The sequence below is a fragment of the Strix aluco genome, chromosome 4, assembly GCF_031877795.1.
Source record: "Strix aluco isolate bStrAlu1 chromosome 4, bStrAlu1.hap1, whole genome shotgun sequence".
Lineage (NCBI taxonomy): Eukaryota > Metazoa > Chordata > Aves > Strigiformes > Strigidae > Strix > Strix aluco.
The window spans coordinates 54,072,738-54,095,760 of record NC_133934.1 but is presented as its reverse complement, the minus strand read 5'-3'; the positions used below and the strand labels follow the sequence as shown (position 1 = coordinate 54,095,760).

At 43.9% G+C, this 23,023-nt stretch overlaps 2 protein-coding genes across 4 annotated transcripts in view; one reads left to right on the top strand and one right to left on the bottom strand.

The window, feature by feature from the left end:
* UNC5C (unc-5 netrin receptor C) overlaps positions 1-7,467 on the top strand; it is a 267,281-nt gene extending 259,814 nt beyond the window's left edge. For both annotated transcript variants that reach the window (XM_074823136.1, XM_074823135.1), the window contains one exon: positions 130-7,467. In XM_074823136.1, the coding sequence (XP_074679237.1) occupies positions 130-295 (166 nt within the window). In that variant the 3' untranslated portion in view covers positions 296-7,467. The remainder of the gene's footprint in view (positions 1-129) is intronic.
* Positions 7,468-10,933: 3,466 nt separating this feature from the next.
* Positions 10,934-23,023, bottom strand: part of BMPR1B (bone morphogenetic protein receptor type 1B) — a 260,811-nt gene continuing 248,721 nt past the window's right edge. For both annotated transcript variants that reach the window (XM_074823137.1, XM_074823138.1), the window contains exons 8-12: positions 22,077-22,269; positions 21,345-21,642; positions 18,859-19,034; positions 17,357-17,487; positions 10,934-14,749 (exon numbers count right to left, since the gene is read on the bottom strand). In XM_074823137.1, the coding sequence (XP_074679238.1) occupies positions 14,624-14,749; positions 17,357-17,487; positions 18,859-19,034; positions 21,345-21,642; positions 22,077-22,269 (924 nt within the window). In that variant the 3' untranslated portion in view covers positions 10,934-14,623. The remainder of the gene's footprint in view (positions 14,750-17,356; positions 17,488-18,858; positions 19,035-21,344; positions 21,643-22,076; positions 22,270-23,023) is intronic.

Sequence of the window (23,023 nt, the reverse complement as noted above, 5' to 3'; positions counted from 1 at the left end):
CTTGTCAGACTGACCACGCAGGAGATGAGCACCTTGACAGCACCAACACTGGGGATGGACTGAAAACCGTATAAATTCAGGTAGCCTTCATGCAGCTCAAAAAATGAGTTTCCTTTTGGCTTGTTGCAGGTACCTAAATTATTTTGCTACGAAATCGAGTCCCACCGGCGTGATCCTCGATCTCTGGGAAGCCCAGAATTTCCCTGATGGCAACCTAAGCATGCTGGCGGCAGTTCTTGAAGAAATGGGAAGACACGAAACCATTGTTTCTTTGGCAGCAGAAGGAGATTACTGATGCAGCTTTGGCGTGAACAGGAAGGACAGACGCAGGGAGCGGTAATGCCCTGTTATTACAAACAAGAATTGAAATGAAAACCCAGACCAATGAGTTACACCAGAGACATTTCAGAGAAGAAAGCAAGCAAACAAACAAACAAAAAAAACCCAGCCCTGACCTTCACACGTGCTCTCCTTGTACATTATCACAGGATCTAAAAGAAATCATGCAAACTTGTACCTTGAAAATATAAATCAACCTAATGTTCCTCTCGGCTTGGCTGTACACTGCTTGGTACAGGATTTTACAGTTTCCTAGGAAACGCTTTTTATTGCTATCCAGATATATGGATAAACTTTCTTAACAATCCCAGTTTCTATGGATGTTGTTTACATCAAATTCTGGACAGGGGTAAGGAGACTGTCCATGGCTCTTTATATTTTTTGTTTAAAGCCATTCTAGACAAGGCTATGGACAGTTGGTTGTGGCTATTTCAGCTTATTGGTTTCTGGTGAATTCAGATTTTGGCTACAATTCTGCATATTGATTGTCTCACAGTGATCCTCCTGTCATTGTTCTGTTTCCTAGACCTACTTGTAAAAAAAAAAAAAAAACAAAAAAAAAACCACAACAAGAAAATCAGAGTTTAAGAGGTGTGCATCTGGAAAGCAGGTACTCTGGGTGCTAAGCAGGAACACGTGTAACATCCCCTTTCTTCCCCGATCAAGTCCCACTGATCCTGTGTGGAGAATAGCTGTAGGACAGTGGGGAATATAGGATCAGAGTTAATTTTCAACACTCTTTCCACCCCTTTGCGATATGAGGGGGCCGGATATGCAATTCAGAGTCGTTAAGGGAAAAAAAAAAAGAAACCCAGAAAAAAACAAAAAAGAGAAGTTGCTATGATAATTATTTACTAATTAGTATCTAGTGCAAGGATTATAATGATTATTATTATTATTATTACCATTATTACTTTATTTCTAATTTTGTCAGCAGCAGAATGAATCATTCCTGGTTTTATTGAACCTGTTGTCCCCTTCCTGAAGGTCTTCTAAGACATGTCCCTCTATATGCTGTCTGTTCTTCCCTTCTCCAGCCATCATACTCCTCCTCCAAAGTCCTCTGCTAGCCCACATAGGTTGCTCACCTCATGTTAGCATTGCTGTGCTTCATGCCCAGTGCAAAGGTGGTATAAACTGGTGACGCTCTGCTGAAGTCACTGATCTGCACCTGCAAAGGATCCAACCCAGCATCCCTCCCTGGTGTGTTTTGCACCACCTTGGTGCCTCCAGGTTGCTCCAAGAAGCAATGCTGTCCCCAGACGGCTGTGAACCAGTGACAGCCTCCCAGTCCAAATACATGTAGCCCACTGGTTCAGGCGCACGGGTGCAAGCATGTGAAGGCACTGACGTTGACCACCTGATTTGTGCATTCAAGGTGGGCCTGCATATGTCTTGCTCTGCTTTGAAGTTGTCTGAACTCCAGCAGCTCAGATTGGCTTCCCATGGAGCTGCAGGGTACTCACTCACTCACTCTTACTGAAACCCACCACCTCCCATAATGTTTGTGGTGATCAGGGCTACTGGGAGTCCTCTGGTGGGTCATTTCAGATACACTCCATGGATCTCCAGAGACATTCCCAGGCTTGTTGCAGCCAGGGAAGCCTCCACCGCATGGGCCAGTGTAAGGCAATGGAGTGGTGAAGTCGAAATCCCATGTACTGCAGCCTGCTGCCTTCGCTGTGCTCCCTCCCCCGTTGCTGCCTGGGCAGGATGGTGCAGGTCCACACTGGCTGACTGGGGCATGGTTGTCCCTCTCAGCCACATCTTGGCCACCACAAACAGGTGAAGTGGGAACTTGGCAAAAGGAGTGAATACTTGCTTTTTCAGTTGTCATTGCAAACATAGTTTATTTTCCGCTGTGGTGGTTTGACCTTGGCTAAATGCCAGGTACCCACCAAGTTGCTCTATCACTTCCCCCCCCTTCCCCTTTTTTCTCAACAGGGCAAAGAGGGGAAAGAATATAAGGTACCCAACCCTTGTGGGTAAAACAAAAGCAGCTTTAATATAAGCAAAGCGAAGCAAAGGTCCGCGCACGGAAGCAAAAAAAAGAAAACAGATTTATTCTCTACTTCCCATGAACAGGCGATGTCGGGCCTTCTCAGGAAGCAGGGCTCTGATACGCGTAGTGGTTGCCTCGGAGGACCAAGGGTGACCCCACCCCCTTCCTCCTTTTTCCCAGCTTTATACTGAGCAGACATCATATGGTATGGAATATCCCTTTGGTCAGTTCGGGTCAGCTGTCCTGGTTGTGTCCCCTCCCAAGATCTTGCCCACCCCCTCCCACTGTGGGGGGGGGAAATGTTGGAAAGAGCCTTGGTGCTGTGTAAGCACTACTCAGCAGTAGCCACAACACCAGTGTGCTATCAACACCCTGCCAGCTCCCAGCATAAAACACAGCACCATGAGGGCTGCTACAGGGGAGAACCAATTCCAGCTCAGCCAGACCCAGTACATCCGCTCAGTGAAAAGACTGACTCTTTGGTACATGACAGCGCATAGGACTGCAGTAGTTTTTCCTGCCAGGCTTGTCTGTCCTCTACTTCTTGTGCAAAAAAGGCTTTCTTCCCCAGCCCATCTGCTCCACGTTTCCAGCCAGGCCCTGATTATTGCTGTTGTGCACATATGCATGCCCCTGCCCACACATGTATTCCCACTCCATGTGCTTCCTGAGACTGGAGCTGGCTTGTTTTCATTTGTGTTTTTGGTTTTGTTTTTCCCCAAGGCTTTCCAGATTGTGCCTTTAAAGGTAACATTGAAAAATGTCATTGGTCAAAATGAAAGGAAAATTTCATCTGACCTTTTTCCTATTTGACATTTCCATAGGCTTGGGACTTTTTGTTTTTAATTTCTCAGCTCCCTGACACCAGTGGGGTTTTGATTGACTGCTAGTGGCACAAAGCACTCCCTTCCTTGTAAGAGGTAACCCAGCAGTTTGCAAACCAACATTCCAGTCAAAACCCGAGACCAGAGGACATACATACATTTTAACTTTCAACATCTGTCTGTATTTTGCCTGCATAAGCCCCACCTTCTCTTAATGTGGAGATGCCAAGGGCATCCTGTCAACAAACAGCCATCTTCTTTTTCACCTTGGGCATCTGATGCAGCCCATTGCAATGCTAATGAAAATCTTGCTTTCAGCTTCAGGAGGCTTCAACTGGGCCTTCCAGTTCTGCCTTTTCCCCACATTTTTCACTCACCTTGGAATTCTAAAATGGCTCGTAAAAGATAGGTCTCAGCTTTTCTCCCTCCTGTGCCATCTTCAGGTGTAACCAGTTGTATTTAGTTTGTGCTTCTTCACCCTTCCTGCATGTCCTTCCTGCGTGACGACTCTTCCAAGGCAGGTGCATGAGCTGAACTGTCCCCCCTCTTCATCTCAGTCTTTGTTAGCTGATGCCCAGGCTCACTGGTACTCCCAGCTCTCAGCTTTTGCTAGGTGGGCAGCATGTGCACCCTTCTCACTGCGGCCTTGCCAGAAAGTGTCTCATAGTTACCTGTATTGCTATGAGTTGATACTCCTTTTGCCAGCTCTCTGACCTACCCCCCAATGTCTCCTTCAAGAAAAACAGATGAGCAACTGTCTTAAAGTATTCTGGGGCATTTTCCTTTTACAGTGTCACTGTAAAGGGGATTTACTGAGAGGAAAAGGCACGCTCAGATTAAGAGGAACACCCACAGAGGTGGACGGACATCAAGAACATCACTGCTGGCTAAGGCAGCGGCATCCCTGTCACTGGAAGGTGGAGATGCTCTTCTTCCATCCTGACTGCTCAGAAACCTTCCAGTCTGTTGCAGTCACGGGCTGGATGGTTTCTCCAGCCCCTGCTCCATCAGCCTTTGCAGGGTCCCAGGGTGGCACTGTGCCAGCTGCCTCAGCCCTGGCAGGGCAGGGAGATGCAGGGGCTGCCAGAAAGAGGGAAGTTTCCTCCACAGAGTCACATGTCGTCCCAGCAGCTCCGCACTTGTGTGCCACTGCTGCTAACGGCAGCTCTCACCTGACACTCCCCTTGCATTAAGTTTGCTAGGTTTTTTTCTTTTTTCTGGGGGTACAGCAGCAGCAGGGCATGCCGCTGTGGAGAGGGCTCTGTCACAGGCCGGTGGTACGCACCCCTCAGCATCCCCCTCCTGCTGCCCCAGTGAGGGAGGGTGGGAAACAAGGGTGCCAGATCCTCTCGAGATACTATTTTTGGTAGGAGAAAAAAACCAGCGGCGGTCCCTCCGCCTGGACGGCGTGGACACAGTGCCCTCTCGTGGGGCTGAGCCCCGGCTCCAACATGCTGCCGCCGACACGGCGAGCACCATCGCGCGGGAAAAGGCTTTCCTGTGGGGCGGCTCTTGTAAATGGCAGATAAGTTTGGCAGACAGAACCGACTCTTAAAGTTATTGTAACATTTTATGTCAGGTAATCATATCTGCTTTTAAAAAACAAAATGGCTTCAGGCTTCTTATCCTCCAGTTATTAGTGTTTTTTTAAATGCTTATCCTTTTAGTTGTCCACCTTTGGCTATGTGCTGTAGCAGTTCTGCTGCTCTTCACACCATCACTTCATTACATGTTGATTGCTAGCGCTATAAATAATATATATTATATAAATATATATAAAATATCTACTGACTTCAAGGAAAACCTTTAATTTCTGAGCAAGAAACACTATCAGAGGCAATCCTTTTCACCTGATTTTTTTCTTCAGTTCTTCTTGTGTTGTGTTCTTGTAAAGGTGGCTGTCAGTGTATAGGGTAAGTAAGTTTGGGGTTTGGTTGGGTTTTTTTCTGAACTTTTTGATCCACTGTATCTTGCTAAACAGTGCAAGACCTAAGTGCTGTTTTACTGAATCTCAAAAGTTTTGAGGCAGTGAGGGTCTCTTCAGTCAAGATTTGTTTCCATGGGAGACCGAGACTCTTTTTTTTTCCCATATCACTGGCAGAAATGCAGACACTCATGAGACATGTTGGAGTCTGGGATGCCCACAGAGCAAAACATGTCTGTTCCCTGGGTTTCTTGCTATTTCTGTTGCTTACATATAGAATAAATGTATTTACATGCTGTAAGTCCATCATTGTGGACAGTGTCCTAATGTCTTGTATTGCTACCTACAATAGTTTCTTTTTCGTTCTCCTTTTCTTCTTGTTTTGGGGGGTGGGGTATGGGGAAGGGAGGGTTGGGGGGGATCCTTAGACCATTGTATGCTCTAGCCAAGTAGTTACCACAGCTCTGAGGTTAATTTTAAACAAGATGATACTGTTGAGCTTGGGTTTTTTTTAAATCTAGTGTCCAGGGCACTTTGTAAACTATTTTACTGAGTGTTCAGAAGTCTTTTCAGGTATTACTCTGGCTCTTGTCTGGCCACGAAGTAACTAATTGTTTGCAGGCTGGCTTGCTTAATATCGGGCAGTGCAAAGATGTGAGTGGTTTGTGAATGGAAGCCAAACCTTTGGCCCTTCTCCAGCAAGGACTCCAATGAGGTATCGACTCTGGGGGTCACCACCACAATCCAGTCCTAGCTTGTGTGTAAAACAACCTGAGATCATAAAAATGAGCTGCACTGCAGCTTTTTAAATGGTGAAGCAGGTATCTCAGACATCCTTTGAAGTGGGAATTTAACAGAAATGCGAAGTGTATGTGTATACAGACAGAGAAGAAAATAAAGGACACCTACTGCTGGAGCTTTTTAGCTCTGATGTTAGTTGTGGGCACTCTCTTATGATCAACTTTTGTTTAGGAAGGTGAAAGTCAAAATTCTGTGCTGTATCATCACTGCAAGGTCAAATAGGCAGTATGTCAAGAGCCAACAGAGTGAAAACTGGCAAGGAACTAGAGTTGGACTTGAACCAAAGCCACAGAAATGAGCCCTCAAGTTTGGTAGGTCAAGCTCCTTGCTTGAAATAGGAGCATTTAGTTTGTTTACTTACTTGTCCTTTGAGCTTGACACTTGCTCCCTGAAATCTGAAAATCCCTTTATCTGAAAGTCCTTTGATAAGCTCTGCCTGTACACAAAAGCAATGATAATCCAGAGTTCCCACAAACCTCTATCACCAAATAAGTATTTCATATTTTTTGTGATGTTGGTTAAATGTATTTAATAGTGGTTCAGTCTCCTCGACTGCTTATACAGAGATTAATTGCTACATGTGCTGTACCATGGGCCTACCCTTTTCACCCAAAGCATCCCACACCATGGCATGCAAGTAACTTCTGGATGCCTGTGAAGAAGCAGGATGTAAGCGGGCAGGGCCCTTCCGCAGCAGTGAGGTGGCTATTTGAGTACTGGCACTCTGGTCTCCAGCTCCTGGCTTGCAGCTGGTGGGACAATAGCCCCTAGATGAGAAAAGCTTGCTGTGGCCCCAAGAGCCTCTTTGGCTGCTGCCAGCTGGCTCTTGCTATGGTTTGCCAGTAAATTTGGGAGCTTAAACAATACAAGTAAAAAGCAAAAACAGTCTGGAAAGTAAACAAAATTAGGAAGAAGGAGTCGTGAAACACTTGTCTCCCTTAGATCTTGCAAGGCACCTTGCAAAAGCACCCCCTAAACCGTGAGCCAAGAATCTCCATTGAAGCAAGGTGCATAACACAGCTGAGACAGAGAAGTTATGGCATTACTGTTTTGGCACATCTGCGTGGTAGACTTTTTTGCTAACATGTTTTGTCTGTTAGTGTTGAAGAATTAAAAAAAAAAAAAGATGGTACCTTTGGTACCTTTCCAAAGCAAAGAAGCAGGGCCCATAGGAAATGAAATGTCTGTGCAACCCGGGCCAAGAGGGTGTATCGCATTTCTCCCTCCTTTTCCCATGTCTCAGCTCTACAAGGGTTCATGGGATTTGTTTTCTTTGCTATTCAGATCTGGAGAACTATTTTTGTTTTGATTTCCCTATTGCTGTATCTTCTATGCAATTCCTTTTCTAAAGACTGATTTACTACCAGAGAAGTGCTAGCCATTGCATTATTTGTATTGCTGTACAGTGGAGGTGTGGTTTACTAGTTCTGAGTGTGCCTCTTACCCCCCTCCCTTTTTCTCCTTCCCTCTGTTTGTAAATGCCTGCATTTATTCTGTCAGCCTGACATGTACAAAGTGTAAGAAAGAATTTTTAAACAGGTAATAAATTATATTTATAAGCAACTGGAAAAAAAAAATACACCACTACCTTGTGTTCAATTGTTTAGCTCCTGGAAGCTTGGAAGGAAAGAGAAACCTTTTATTCGGTTTCTTTTTAAAAAAGTATCTGCTCAAAAGAAACATTTCTGCACATAAGAACTCCTTGTGACGTAGTCTCCCTCATAAGACACCACTCATGACATCCACACACCCGTGCAGGCTGTTTGACTGCACTTCATACATCCTCACACCTCCCCATGGGGTTTTACCCCAGCAGCTATGCAACAATTTGCCCCAGACAGTTTTCCTGGGGTTTTCATTTCGTGGCCGCAGTCAAAGGTGGAGAAAAACAGGCAAGAAAATGCATGCTCAGCTGCTGAGCTCAGTTCTCCTCCCTGCGTCCAGACTTTTTGTTGGGGGGGGAAGCAGCCCACTAGGCTTGTTGAAAATGCCTGGGAGGCAAAATAAATGCAGCTTGGGCAAGGTGATTTTGTCCAGCAGTACCTGCCTATGTCCAATTTAGGCAGGCGGATACAATGCCCAAACACTGAAGCTCACCCTTCTTGCACCCACTCCCCATTGTCAGATTTGGTGGTTGTTTCTCACTTTGTTAGGCCTGTTGTGCTCAGTATTAAATTTCTGGGGGTGCAAGAAGCAATTCCCCAGCGCAGCTGCGAAGTTACTTCTCCCAGCTGAGGTGTGGGGTGGCAGTGGGGAAGCAGTCATCTGTCACAGCCAGCCCCTCATCATGATGTGGGTCAGCTCCGGGCTGAGGAGCTCATCCTGTCCATGAGGGAGGCAATCGGGGGCAGCACCATCCCATCCCCCGGGGGTGCAGGGCTGCCCGCTGGCCCTCCGGTTTCTCCTGCTATGCCACGCCGAGGAATGCTCAGCCCTTGCTGTCTCATACGCCAGTCCTGTCAGCCTGCCAGTGCGGCAACGCAATGTGTTCACTCAGCGGCTCCCCCTGCAAGGGGCAAGTCGTTAAGTCAAAGCCAAAGCACTCTGATAGCCTACGAAGCCAAACAGCACACAGCCCAAAAGCTGAGAACATGGCGACAAGTGCATTTGCCAGGTGGGCAAGACCCTTCGGTCCAGCTGGAAAAGGGCAGATCTTTAAAAACCCATCCCCTCTATGCTTGGATTACAGCAAGCTTTTCCCAAGGTGTAAGGTAGCTTTATTTTTACCTTCCATTGCAATTTTTAATGCGAGCTACACAGTGGGAAGAAGACAACTGCTCAGGCTGTTCTCCCTGAGGACAGGACAACGCCAGCTTTTTTAACACTCCTCAGTGAACTACATCACTAACACAAGGCTCCTCCGTTTCCCTGGCTTCTCTGCTAAAACTGGGATGTGGGCAATCTCTGCCCGCCGGCTCCTGTAATTTATTTGCACTTAACAGGCAGTAATTCTTCACAGGAGGGCAGGCATGGGCAGCCCTGCAGTACCAGCTCATGAGGCTTGTGGCTACTGGGGATGGAGCTGGGGACTGGCAGTATTGGCAGGTTACTGAGCCAAGACCTGATGCCCCGAGCCTGGATGAAATACTGGGCATTGCTCCAGTACATTGAGCACAGCACAGAGCTTCGGCCAAACACCAATGACAGGTTTACTCCATCCAAAAGCCACTGGACCTTTAGCAACACAGAGGGAGAACTATTTTTTTATTATTATTATTTTACGATTATCTTCTCTGTAATAGGAAGAGGTAGATTATATATGAAGAGGACTTAGAGCTGTGACATGGAGGGAGGATCTGCATCCCAAGGGACACGAGGCATAACTTCTTCAATGGTAACTTTGGCCGCCATGTGGTCCTGCAGCTAAAGAGAGCTGGGCTGCAGGCAGGGCTGGTTTCTGCAAAATTCAGATCCTCACTTTGGACACAGTCACTGCTTTTAGATTTTCTGGTGTCTGTCTGCCTTTGCCTTTGCACACTTAGCTTTCACAGGAGACAAGCTCTTTTCTGTCCATCCCACTATCCCCACACTGTCTACATGTATTCTGAACTCAAGTTTCCTTTGGTTTCTGACACCCCCATGGGTTGGGTGTGCCGTAGCCTGCAGTCTTTGCATTGGCCAAGCAGTTACCTCCTGATCTTCAGGGACTTTTCCTTCAGGTACCTCACCTCTAGATGTTCTTCCTGAGACTCCTGGAAGTGTCTGCTCTGGTGTTTCTGCATTTGAAGGTGGGACTGCAACTCTCCTTCCCAGGTAGTGAAAGGCACAGTTTGGTGTGTTTCACAAGAAAGCAGAGCTCCAGTTTTGGCAGATGACAGTAGCATGACTCTGCCAGCCTTGAATGGAAGCGAAACAGTCCCAATGTCGCCCACAGCTGCAGAAGATACAGGTAGGTAAGCCCAGGGCTAAATAGTAGCCATGGACCTAGCAAGGTGGAGAGGAAAGAAAATGAGACCAGAGCCTAGGACTGCCCCAAAAAGCCATACCCAGAAAGTCAGGGGAAGAAGCAAGCAGATGAGAGGAACAGAGGGCAGCTGCAGTAACACCTGTCTCACCAGCATGCTGGCGAAGGTGCAGCCCAGATGGGCTGTGCTGAAGCACTGAATAGCCTTCAGCACTGTGTGGCCAAGGGAAGCAGAAACAGCCCCAAAACTATGGGATACAGTGACATGCCAGGGACAATGTGCAGCAAGCATGGGGCCTTCCCACCTAGACATGGCCTGGCCAAAGGACTGTGGAAATGCTGCTGGAGAATAACTGAGACACTCCACTGCTGACCACAGATGGCCTGGGGCAAAGTAGGATGGCTGCAGGGTGTGTTAGTCAGTGGTAAGACACAGCTTGGGAAAAATGCTGTTTACACACTTCTCTGAAAATAACTGTCAAGGTAATTACACGTTAAGAAACACTAAGCTGAATGCTGCATGCTGCAACACGGCACTGCAGAATGAGAAGACAGCTCAAGCCGTAAATACAAATACATATGAAATGCAAATACATCTCTCTATATGTAGAGATACATATGCTCCAATGTCTCTCAGCATTAAGCAACACCACATTTCAGCTGATGCAGTGTATGCAGGCTGCAACCTTTTTTCCTCCTGAAACATGGGGCTAGAAAATCTAGCTTCAGTCTGTGCACAGATTACCCCCTGTGCCTCTTGTGCTATTAAAAATAGTAGTCACAGTTCATAAATATGTGGGGGAAAGAATGGAAGGGGGAGGCCTCACAAAAATATTATGCAAATGTCAAATTTCTATAGATTTACATAATCAGCAAAAAAATGCGAGTGACTGCTCTATTAGTGATAACAGTATTTTAATTACTATTTCTCTCTTCACTGAGTTGTGAAGGGGGTGATGCTTTTTTATGCCAGTGGAAACATATGCAACATCTTGCTGTTTACTTGTTTGCTCAGAGGAAAAAACCTTATAATAAATAAATAAAGTGAGACATGGTCAAAATAATCTAGCCAGGGAAATTAAACCCAAAGCATTTACTTGCCAAGCACATGAAAAGTAAATAGAAGTAAAAGCAATCTCTTTTTTGCAGAGATGTTAACAATTTTATTTAGGGGAATGTTAAAAGAACCATATACAATTTGAACAAATACAACATAACACTTTTTTCCTCAGGTTTTCTAATTACAGTATTTACATGTTTAATAAGGCACTGGTTCTCAAAAAAGAACACAAATTCGTTTCTTAGTCTTTACATTGTCAACCTTTTCTTTAATAGAAATAACTTTGTGCTAGAGAAAGGATAGCAGTTGCTAGAGAGCATCTCTCTTCCTTTTTGGGTGTTTTTTTAATCCTTCTTCTTCCACTTACCTATGCCATCAAATCACTAAACTTCCTTCAGTGATTTACATTTGAAAACTGGATTTCTAGACGTGCAGGCACTGAAAACATTATTATCTCCACCACTGAATTCCAAGCTCTCATCGACATACACTGTGAAACTACCAAAATCTGGAAGTGACATTAAAAGGCCATACCTGGCAAAATAAATGTACTAACCTGTAGTCACTGTACATGCTGAAACCATAATAAGTACTCATTGAATGCTGCAGAAGGTCAACCATGGAGGCAGTAACTTGAATGTCACAGTGCTAGAACAAATGACTTCCACACTTGCCTTAGGCTGTTTTCTGGCCTTAGGAATATTCCTTTACAATAGCATTGATTACAGTGGGTAGGAGATTTTAGGGAAAAATCTGGCCTTTCAAGTCTTGGGAGAAAATAGGCAGGCACTAGTTACACAACTGCAGACCCTTTGCTTTCTCAGAGTGTATCTCCTCATATATATATATTTATTTTCCTATATAGCACCGTTGCAGTGATTTGTCATTTATGCATTTTCATAAATATATATTATGTTTTATTTAGTGCTTTATCATCCGTAATAGTTTACTTTTAATCCACATACTGGAGTAATTCCAGACTCCCGACTGAATATATATATATATTTTTTTATATATATATATAGAACACATAAACTGAACATTTAACATACACACTTTATGTAACCTATCAACCAGTATCTTAGATCCCTTTCTTTTGGACTGAAAAAAAGTAAGACTTGTTCAGAAACCAGTGACTGGCCCTTTCTCTTGCAACACACTGACAGCAGGTGCCAGGGGCATCATGTGCATCGCATCCACCAGCCAGCAAAGCACCCTCCAAAACATTTCTTGGGAGAGCTATGATAATTTAAAAAAAAAAAAACCAAACTTCTATCTGAGGAAATCAGATGTGAAACACACCTCAGATGTGAAACACACCTAAACACAGAAGGGAAGAGGCACCCCTCCTTATGCAGGGACTGGGCTTGGAGGTGGAATTGACCAAGCCTGCCCCGACTGCTGCCAAAATCAACGGTCCCATCCACTTTGTCAGAGCCAAGAAACCCCCGTTCCTTGGAGCTGCGCTGGTTTTTATAAAAGGGCATGAAGATGAAAGGAGTGAGAGTAGAAACCCCGTGGCTCCATTCCCTAAGACAAAAAGGTGAAAAGAGGCTGAGCTGTCCTCCTCATTTTGGGCCACAAATCTTCAACGCAAGGCAGTCAAGGAGAGGAGCAATCTCCACTCTTTGCCAGGCAAGCAAGCTGTTTATTAAGGACAGGGGAAACCAGCATCACCCCTCTTGGGGCCAGGGTTCGGTGTACTATTAACTCTCAGAGATTTTCTTTTTGTATTGCTCAGTAGTTTTGGGTACAGGCAGGGAAACTGCACTGCGGATAAAGCACTCTAATTAACAGAAATCCTCTGATTAAACTTTTTAACACCTATAATCATGGAGGTCTTGCTGATTCTCTTGAACCTCTGCATTTTTCTGTTAGCTTGAAAGTATAAAATGGTAATTTTTCCAACTAGAAATACCTTCAGGGAGCCGTGAAGCTAAACCCCAATTATGTACCTACCTACCACAAATAAATCAGTTTTGTCCAAAAAGGGAAAAAAGAAACATTACAGAAATGCTGAGGCTAAATCCAGCATGGCAATTATATCAGTTCTGAAATAGGCTTAGCATAATCAAAGCAGCATTTGTAAGGACTTACTTCAAAATAAACTGAACACCATCTAGTGAAACAGGACACAGGCAGGCAAAAAATATTAAAAAAATAAAAGAAGGGTAAAGAAGGGTAAACTGGTATCTCCCATACAGCTCAGCTTTGATAACCTGACAAAGAACAGAGACCTTTCCAAAGAAAATGCTTCACAGTGAATATTTCACCTCTCATTTCCCCTTCTGTAGTATTAACATCACAGCAACTGCTGCAGCCCCAGGAAGGAGGAACGGGGAAAGACGGTAAATACATTTCCTGTTGCTCCTCTCCCCTAAAAGCTCCTCTTGCTGGGAACCACGATGCTACGCAGCCCCAGCTTGGTGGCAGAGCCTGTCCCTACTGCGCAGTGTCTCCCAGAGGCATGGAGGCTGCTGGAAGGCCACCCAAAATCGTAAGGCAGATGAAGCTTGAGCCAAATTGTTCTGTTTGTGGTGCCTCTCACTACAGCGGGAGAAGTGGTGGCAGCACTTGCCTGCTGCCGGCCGTGGGGCCCAGCTCTCACTGCCCACCCAAGTCCCATGCTCCTTCCCCATCAGCTTCCTATGTCCTTATGCTTAAAGAAAAATGACTGACATCCCAAAACCAGGAATTTCTGAGGTTTTTCACTTTCCCTTAAAAAAGGCAACACTTTTTTTTTTTCCCAACTGTGGTTGTAGATGGATACCTCACTTTTACACAGATCGAAGAGCATGTTAATAATTTTTTCTCACAAAGAACTTCCCTCTTACCCAGTGGTTGTGTATGTAGGTCACAGCAGTTTCAAATTCACCAGCGGATCCAAATGTGTACTTCATTTCCACTCACACACAAAATACTTTATTTTGCAGTGGGGGGAAAAGAAAACAAAACAAAAAAAGAAGCCAAGAAAAGGGGCACTTGTTTATCATCCCGGCACCATACCCATCAGATTTCCTGGAAACATGAAGAGCTTCTTCACACAAGTCACACTGAACCATATTCATATGGCTCCCAATTATGGTAAACACAACCTCCTCTGGGACAGGCCATCCATGGGAACCTGGCCGCCTGTGCTAACGACGGCAGGGATGTAACTGGGCTCCATCTCACACGTGCAGGGCCATGGAAAGTCATCTCCACAGGTAGGCAGCTTTTAAGATGGTTTCCATTACAGCTCCTCTGAGCTGCACAGACCCACTCGCCTTGTTTTTTTAAATGCTGGAGTGCAACAGTCTCTTTATAAATGAAAAAGTCGCTTTGCTTTCATTTTCAGCACAGTTTCCCCCATTTTTTTTTTTAATGTAACAATATACATCTTTTTTACTTCTAACCAAAAGTTTTATTTTCATAAAATTTAAAGCCGTATCTTTTAAACAATCAAAATAATAATAATAACAATAATAATAATAAAATAGTAAGTGGCTTTCACGGAAAGCAACATGCATAATCTTAAACCAGTTACTTAAACTGTATTTCCCCGTGTAAACAAGGGCAGACAAGCCTCTTTCAATCTTGTATGTCAAAATTCAGCTGATTTTTGCAAAGGATAGTCTCCTCAAAAGCCGTCAAACAAACTTTCTACTGCTCTTAAGCATGACTGCATTCAAGGTACTTATTAGTGAAGACTTTTGATACCTCTTCAGGACTCTGCCTGCACGAGAAAGTCTGTTTCCATGGGCCATCGCGAGAGCTGTCTCTGGCCGAGTCAGAGTTTAATGTCCTGCGACTCTGACATTTTGGCAAGTGTCTTCTTGACCCGCAGGGCTGTGAGTCGGGAGGCGGGGTTGTGAGCCCAGCACTCCATCATCAGCTTCCCCATCTGCCGTAGGCACTGCAGAGAGAAATGGGAGAGAAAGTCCCACCTGGGTCAGTGGAAGAGGAGACTGCAGTTGGTGGCAATGCCAAAAAAATGAAGGGAAAAGGTCTTTTCTAAGGGCAGCCAAAAAAAAGACAACACGCTGGCTAATACCATGTTTCAAGAGCTTTTGTCTTCTGTATATTAAGGAGAGTTCTCCAAACATGGCAGTTAGTCTTATAATTTATGACAAGTTTTAGTCTAGACTTGGCTGTACACTCTGCCAAAGCACTCTTATTTCCCCTTCCTCAAACCCATGCCACCTGACCCACACAAGCGTGGCTCTGTACAGTGAGCCCTCTGCTGTACACATTCAGTAGAACTCATTCTCCTCAGCCAGCGACTGGCCCCTGGGGTACAGCCCTGCATGAGCATGCACCCACGGCTCCTGCCCAGCTGCCTGCGAGCACCCGTCATGGCTCTGCCCTGTCTCACTCCATCCCCTGCTCGCTTCTGAAACATAGCCAGATCCTCCTCCGGCTGCCAGCAACAACTCTCTTGCTGACAACATCTCAGTGTTGCCTTTGCCATCCTGGAAAAGGAGCATACATCCCTGCTCTGCATGTACCACCTTCTTCCAAACATAAAGCATCACATAAGTCCCTACAGCTGGGTGATGACCCCATCAACATATGGATTTACACTGCCTGAAGATTTGCTTGCTACAATAGGGAAAGAGAAGTTTTCCATCTCATCCAACTTGCTGTCTGTTTTCATGAGGCTGCTGGGCCAGAAGCAGTGCAGACTCTGAAAGGCATTTAGCATAAACCCCACCAGCAGTGCTCAGACCAGGCTAATACATTTCAGATTAATGAGGATTTTTATAAATGCTTTTTGGTGCTACACAAGGTTTTATGCACTAACAAATTTGCCTCTCATCGCTAGAATACCTGAAGTGGGATTACTGATGATGCTAACCAATTAATCAAGAACAGTTATTTCACAGAATCACAAGATCATCTAGTCCAACCATTAACCTAACACTGACAGTTCCCAACTACACCAGATCCCTCAGCACTATGTCAGCCTGACTCTTAAACACCTCCAGGGATGGGGACTCCACCACCTCCTGGGCAGCCCATTCCAACACCTAACAACCCGTTCTGTAAAGAAATGCTTCCTAATATCCAGTCTAAACCTTCCCTGGTGCAATTTGAGGCCATTCCCTCTTGTCCAATTGCTTGTTGCTTGGTTAAAGAGACTCATCCACAGCTCTCTGCAACCTCCTCTCAGGTAGTTGTAGAGGGCGATGACGTCATTTCAGTGAGCCTCCTTGATATGTGTGGTATCAGAACAAATGCACACAGTATGCCACCACACAAAAGCCCTTCCTAGGATCGATACTAACAGCGCTTCCTCCAGTGTTTCCACTCCCGGTCTGAAGGCTCAGAGGGATTTGGGTAGGGAGAGGATGAGGCAGATGAGTCTCGGTTAGATCTTCCCACACTGGCTGTTGCACAAGCCCTAGAGCCTCACAGGGAGGTTGTTTTATTTTTCCCACACATTCCCAAATTGCCTACATGTCATGCCACCTAAATCTTTCATCTACCTGCAAAATATTCATCTACACACTGCTATTCCCAAATGGCAGATGTCTTCTGTGACTGTAGGAAACTTTATAGCATTAAACTGTACCAATTAACATGATTAATGACCCCTCCTCCAGAGCAGTCAGAAGGTTTGCCTGCAGTACCTCAACTGTTTGTCTCCAATCCCACGAGCACAACTTTCCTTCATTACAGATGCTCAGCAGGGAGAGTCTGATTCTCCCCCAGCCCTCTCACCTCCTCCTTTTATTCTGGAAAGAATTTTCTGGATCCAACGTCTCCTCTGAAAGGCCACATCTGTAGCCCTCTGCTAAAATGTGAAGAGGTACATGAGCACTGTTTTCTCTAAGATGTAAAGGGGCGAACGATTGGTGCTCCGTGGTGCAGCCCACCTACTGTGGTCAGTACTATTGCACATCAATACCGTAAAAGTGAAACTTAATATGTTGTGCTCATGTTAGCATAAAATCACAGTAAAATTGTGTTTCCAAGCCTGCACACCTGTGATCACAGAAAAGCTGTATGCTTATTTCATTTCAAAGAGACATCTCCTTCTTAAAAAAAAAAAAAAAAAAAAAAAGGAAAAAGGTTGGAATTACAGCCCACACATCAGTACATGCTGAAGTAGCTGCCAATACACCAAGTACACTGCCACTGCACTATACACCACAAAATAATTTCTCTTTCAAAATTTTTGGCTAGCCACTGATTTAATGCTGTTAATGCCCAAAACAGAAAGCATAATGAGTGCAAGAGGAAAACAGAGAGACTAAGAAGGTCTGAGCACAGCCTGCTATCACTGTGGGATCTGGTAGGCAGCACGTGAGGAACCTGCTTGCACATATTGTAGGCTATGGCCCCTGGGGCTCTGAAACCTTCAGCAGGGGTATCTGAGAAGGTCACACTCCTTCCCGAACCCTGTTGCACCGTGACTGGTGCTAGCACCAGTGGTAGCTCCTTCTCACTCAACATGACGAGTCAATCTCACTCACTCGCTTGATCAAAAGCACAGGCTGCATTTTAAGAGGGACGATACCTCATCACTGCTCCATCTGTTGGGAAATGAAGGGCGTAGTCTCTTGATGCACACAATCTCACGCATGTCCTCATATGAGGGGTCACTGGGCACAAGGTCGTGGTACGGAAGCTGGTATTCCTCAACTATTCCTGAAAGAAGCAATTAGTTCCCCATCACTGGCAGAAGACACCTTTCACTACCCTCTTCCCCTCTCATTTTATAACGGATTGACCACAGTGTTTAACAGTTAGATGCACTTCTCCTTAAAAGGACTTCCCTGCCCTAGAAGTTTATTCCACAGTCAACTTCCAATGTAACCACTGCTGTGTAAAGCTGGCCAGGTATCTTAATCTGAAAGTGTAGTTACTTGTCAGGTGAGACAGTTTCTATTCACTGCTGTCCAGTCCAGCAATCTCCAGTAAGTTATCATAGAAAGAACTATTAGCATAGGGCTCTATCAGAGAAATTTGGCAGAGAATTAACCCTGAATTAGGTCTCCTCCTTATCAGTGGACCTGGTATATATTAAAGGGTATTTCTGTGCCGTTTCAGAACATGGCAAGGTACCATTCTTTGTGCGCAGCAACAATGAAAACAATATTACAAATTTTACATTGCAACACTGCAATACACTTTACCAGTTTGTAAACAGAGGAATCACATTGCTCATCAGTGAAATTCAGCTCCTCTAGGGTAAGCATGGAGCGAGCATTCAGCACAATACTGGAGGCTTTAAAGACCCATAAAGTCTGGTGAAGGTAGCATAGACCCAAGAGAGACATGCTCTACTCTTACTTGCCACCAATCTGGCATGTAACCGCTGCCAAGTCATTTCTATGCATTTAAGTTTCCTCAGTGGCAAAATAGAGGTAATAACACCCATCATTTCTGCCCTACACTGAGCTCTACATGCAGAAAGCACAGGTAGCCTATGCGTACAAGGATGAATCTATGCCCTGAGTCTGCAGCTGGCTGCATTGCTTTATCTTTGCTGTCCTCATGCTTGAATGCCTGATATCAGAAGGAAATGAAGCACATCACCGGTATGACAATGATGTAATAAGTGTCACTTCGTTCTGGTTTTTTTCTACCTGTCTTGTAAACAAATTATTTATTTTAAATAGTGGCACAGCATACCTCCAAACTGTCGTCCTCCTTCTATTTAACTCTAAAAAACAAAAAAATCACTATTTTCTTTCTGCTAAAATAGCTGAATACCCCCAGTGCAGCAGAAATGTGTTGCCATTGGAAAAGGCCCCCAAATGAGTTCCATATTCCTTGTTCAGTGCAGGCATCCACTGCCTTCAAATGAGCCATTAAAATACAGTCTAAATCTCTGCTCTTGAAATAGCACTGACTGATGCTTTAAAATAAGTTTCAACAAGAGAGTTACTTGTATGGTTTATCCACATTTGTTTATTACATTAAAAACAATTAACCAGGGAAAAGGATGTAATATAGGATTTGGGTTATAAATGGGGTTCACTTGACACAATTAAAAGTGATCTCCCAGCTCTTTACCTCCTGAAACACATCTCCTTGCTATCTCCCAAAGGATGAGTCCAAAACTGTACATATCAGCCATGATGTACGACTGAAAGTGATTTCTATTCAAGCTTTCATCCAACACCTCAGGAGGCATATAGCGTTTTGTTCCTACACGGGTATTTGGAGGTATGTCTACCTCATTTGTGTCACTAAAAGAAAAAGAAGGGGAAAAAAAAAGGCATCAAGCATACAATAAAGTGGCTTGAAAAGAAAGCAATTTAGATGGGAGAAGTAGTAAATTCACACCACATCCACTCTCAAACAAGGTCAAAAGTAATGCATAATCTTAATGGAACAATTCTTACAAGGAAAGCCTCTTGGTGTGAAGGCAACCCTCCTTAAAAGGCTGACCCGCCTGAGGCTATGTTAAACATTCAAATGCAGAATCACAACGGAGATAAGACTCAACAGGGATGCTGTAACATTTTTGAGATTTCATTAGCATTAGCCTGAGCTCTAATGCTGGTGATAACAATCAAATCTTCATTAAATGCTGTTTTCTTAACATACTCCACCACCTAATGCTTTAGTCTTAGCAATTAAGGGAGGACACTAAATAGCTGGGGCAGTATCACTTAGCTGTTGCAAAACAGATCTGCAAGGAAGACGAATCTAACTATTTTTTGTGCATGCATTATGTTTGATCTTTCCCAACCTTTACACATCAAGACGTGCAAACACACAGACATAAATGTGTAAAAAAATCTAACCAAATGTGTCACACCTCACACATTGACCAGAAGAGACATCTAACAGGAAGCAAATTCCCATTAATTATGTGACTGGATTATTTTATTTTTTTTTTTAAATTCAGCTGTATCAGTGTTAATGTTTTGAAAGTTTAATATATGGCATATATTGTGGTTTGCTTAGAAAGGTCTGTTTCCCTTTCCTCACCCTCAAGATGTAAACATTTTAAATGTGATAGATACAAGAAAATCTCACAGAATAATTATAAAACTTCTTCTGTAATTTTCTTCACCTACAGCAATTTTCTTCACCTACAGTTATGAAAATGACAAAAAAAGATGAGCCTGAGGTACAGCCAGTCACCTACACAGCCATTAAATCATACACGTATTGGTGGCATTTCTGTATACCTCCAAGAATGTACATAAATCTAGTGACCTGCACCATCTTGCAATATTTCAAATAAAATGAGAAATGCAGATAACTTACTAAATTCATTAACTTGAGCAGAGCACACCCCTTTCAACTACTTTTTTCTGTTTCTGGTCATTGCCTGAGAAATGCTGTCTAAGGAAAGATTCAGTATGAAAAACAAGCCAAGTATGTAATGTAAATTCCATTTGGACTGTGACAAATACATATTTCACTTTCTTTTACAGCAACACTTGGTAGTTCTTAGCTTTTCTCGGTTCATACCTAAGCAGTGTGTTGCTCTGTACTTGTCAGGCAAGGTACACCTGCAAAGGGTGAATTTCTTCCCTGAAACTTTTACAGCAAATAGTGTATTTCCAAGTTGTTGTTTTCTAGGCCCCTATTCCTCAAAGTAAAAATATTCCTTTTTCATCTCCTAAAGAAAGGTCAGGTTCATAAAGGAAAAGCCTCACCAAGAAACCTGGTAGAAGAGCGAATGGTGAGAAGAGCACATAAAAACTGCCTTTCCTTACACTCTGAATAATTTCAGTTCAAGATTTGTACAGAATTCTTAAAATTCTTTTTGATACTTCAGGGAGTGCACAGTTTCAAAGCTGACCTCTGAAACTGAAACCTCCAGCCTATGGCCACATTTCTGTGCACAGAAAAATTAGAGACTTCATCACACACATCTCCACCAACAGGACCACTGCCAAGAGCTCAAGCTCCTTTTGAACGCAGCTGTCAGGCAGCAACGACTCCTTTACAAATCCCAGGAGCAAGTAAGTCCTACTTGTCTGCTCCAAGTTGTTTAAACACACAACCATTTTTTTAAAATCAAATTTAAAAGCCATTTCAAAAATCAAATCTGTACTGCGGCAATTTGATTTGTAGGAAATGAAACAAAAGGCAGCCCAAATGGGGTGCTTTTCAATAAATCCCAATTAGTAACTTGTGAAAATGATTAGTATTATTCTGTATAAGTTGTGAATGAATTATCTTGGGATCAGGCAAGCTGAAAGCTTCAGTGACAAGTTTATGGACATGACTTAAACCTGTCAGTGCTACATCCTTTTAATATGTGATAGCAATACTCAGGTTGCTATTGAGGGCAAAGTGATGAAAACTGAACCTTTATGCAAATGCAACTAATGTGTTTGATAATTAAAAAGCGACTATTTATACACCTGCATTATACGTTTATGAGACATTCTCACCCACACAGATAGCCCCATTTTGTATAGGGTGAAAGGTATGCACATACACTACAGGTGCCTACTCACACGTGGCACACTCGCTCAGTCCACAACTAAATCAGCGTTTGCCAACTTTCCCTCACCCTCCTCACTTCTACTCACCTGATAAATTTAACAGCCAAGCCTAAATCTGCTATACAGCAGGTGCCGTTCTTTTTCACCAGGATATTCTTACTTTTTAGGTCACGGTGGGCAATAGCGGGTTTGCCCTGAGTACTGAAGATCTCAGTGTGTAGGTGGCACAAGCCACTAACGGAGGAGTAAGCCAGTTTTAGCATGGCTTTTGTGTCCAAGGTAGTAGATTTTAGATAATCATAAAGTGAGCCGTTCTCGTGGTAGTCAGTGATGAGATACAGCTGGGTCCAAGACCCTGTACCTTTAATGTCTGCAGCAATGAACCCTGCAAAAAACAGATTATTTTCAAATTAGTACTTCTCAGGGCTTTTTTTTTTTGACTGCTCAGAACTCTGGACTGTCACCCACTTCAATAGTTTTATTTTAATAACATTTAATTTCTTTCATCTTACTTTCATGCAACTATGCCCCACCTCTAGCCTTTAACATATTTTCAGAAAGCGCAGATATGGAAATACATGTGGCAGAATCAGACATGTGATGTTTGGAGTAACAGCCCCCAAATCCCATTATTTTTTAACTTTTATTTACGTTGCAGTAATCCTGGAAACGTCTTTCTTTTGAAGAGTGCTGGGTGGCTAATTGCAGAGCACAGCAGGTAACAGCACATAGGAAAGGGCATCAGACAACAGCAAATACAAAATTATTAAACTTAAGAAACCTGTACACCATCAAACAATTCTCTTTCATTTCACTCACCAAGAATATTTTCATGCCTCATCAGGACAGTCTGGTAGATTTCTGTTTCTCTGAACCAGCTGGCCTCCTCTGTGGTAAAAAACACTTTCACGGCTACCTTTTCACCACGCCACTTTCCCATCCAGACTTCTCCATACCGACCTTTCCCGATCTGCTTTACCATCTGAATCTGTTTTGCGATGGTCCTTTGAACCTGTAAAATGCCAAGACGGCCGGTTACAACTTCCTCTGCAAAAACCTTCTGCATTAACCTCCCTCCTTCTGTGCCTCCTTCCCATGCAGCAAGCCCAATGGAAAGGGGAACACGCAGTCATTGTGATGTGGATTTCAGCGAAGCTCCACAGTGTGGATGCTCCCTGTTTCCCCAGGACACAGCACCAGTGAGGCCATTCCCGCCACCGTGAAGAAGCCTTCCCATACGTTCCCAAAACGCACCATGGCCTCTTGCAAAAGTAAATCAGTCTGTGCGAAGGAAACATTTTGACTACTAACCTTGAAATTTTTATTTTCCTGTGGGAGGTCACCACTTTGTGAATTTTTTTTGTTATTTTTGGAAAAGCTTTTTCAGAAAACACTCCTGGCCACCCCAACCCAAATCAAATTCCAAAGGGCAAGGTAACACATTTTTGATTAAAACAGGGATGTTTGTTACATTCTCAACACTGTTGAGACTCAGGGCCATGGCTCACAAGAGCCAAAAACATATCAGTGCTCCAAAACTAGCAAAATTACTGAGAGCAGCTTCCTATCACCTTCCTTGAAAATCCCATGACTAATAATTTCAAAATACAAATTTGGTGTTAAAAACAGTTAGAAACCAAGTGCCTACATCAATAATTATCATTACATAGTAATAATAAGAATATTTTTTTTTCCAATTTGCCCTTTCTAGTGTCCGTACCAGCTTTGTCAGTGGCTGTACTGTGAACTGATGCTAAAGTTAAACC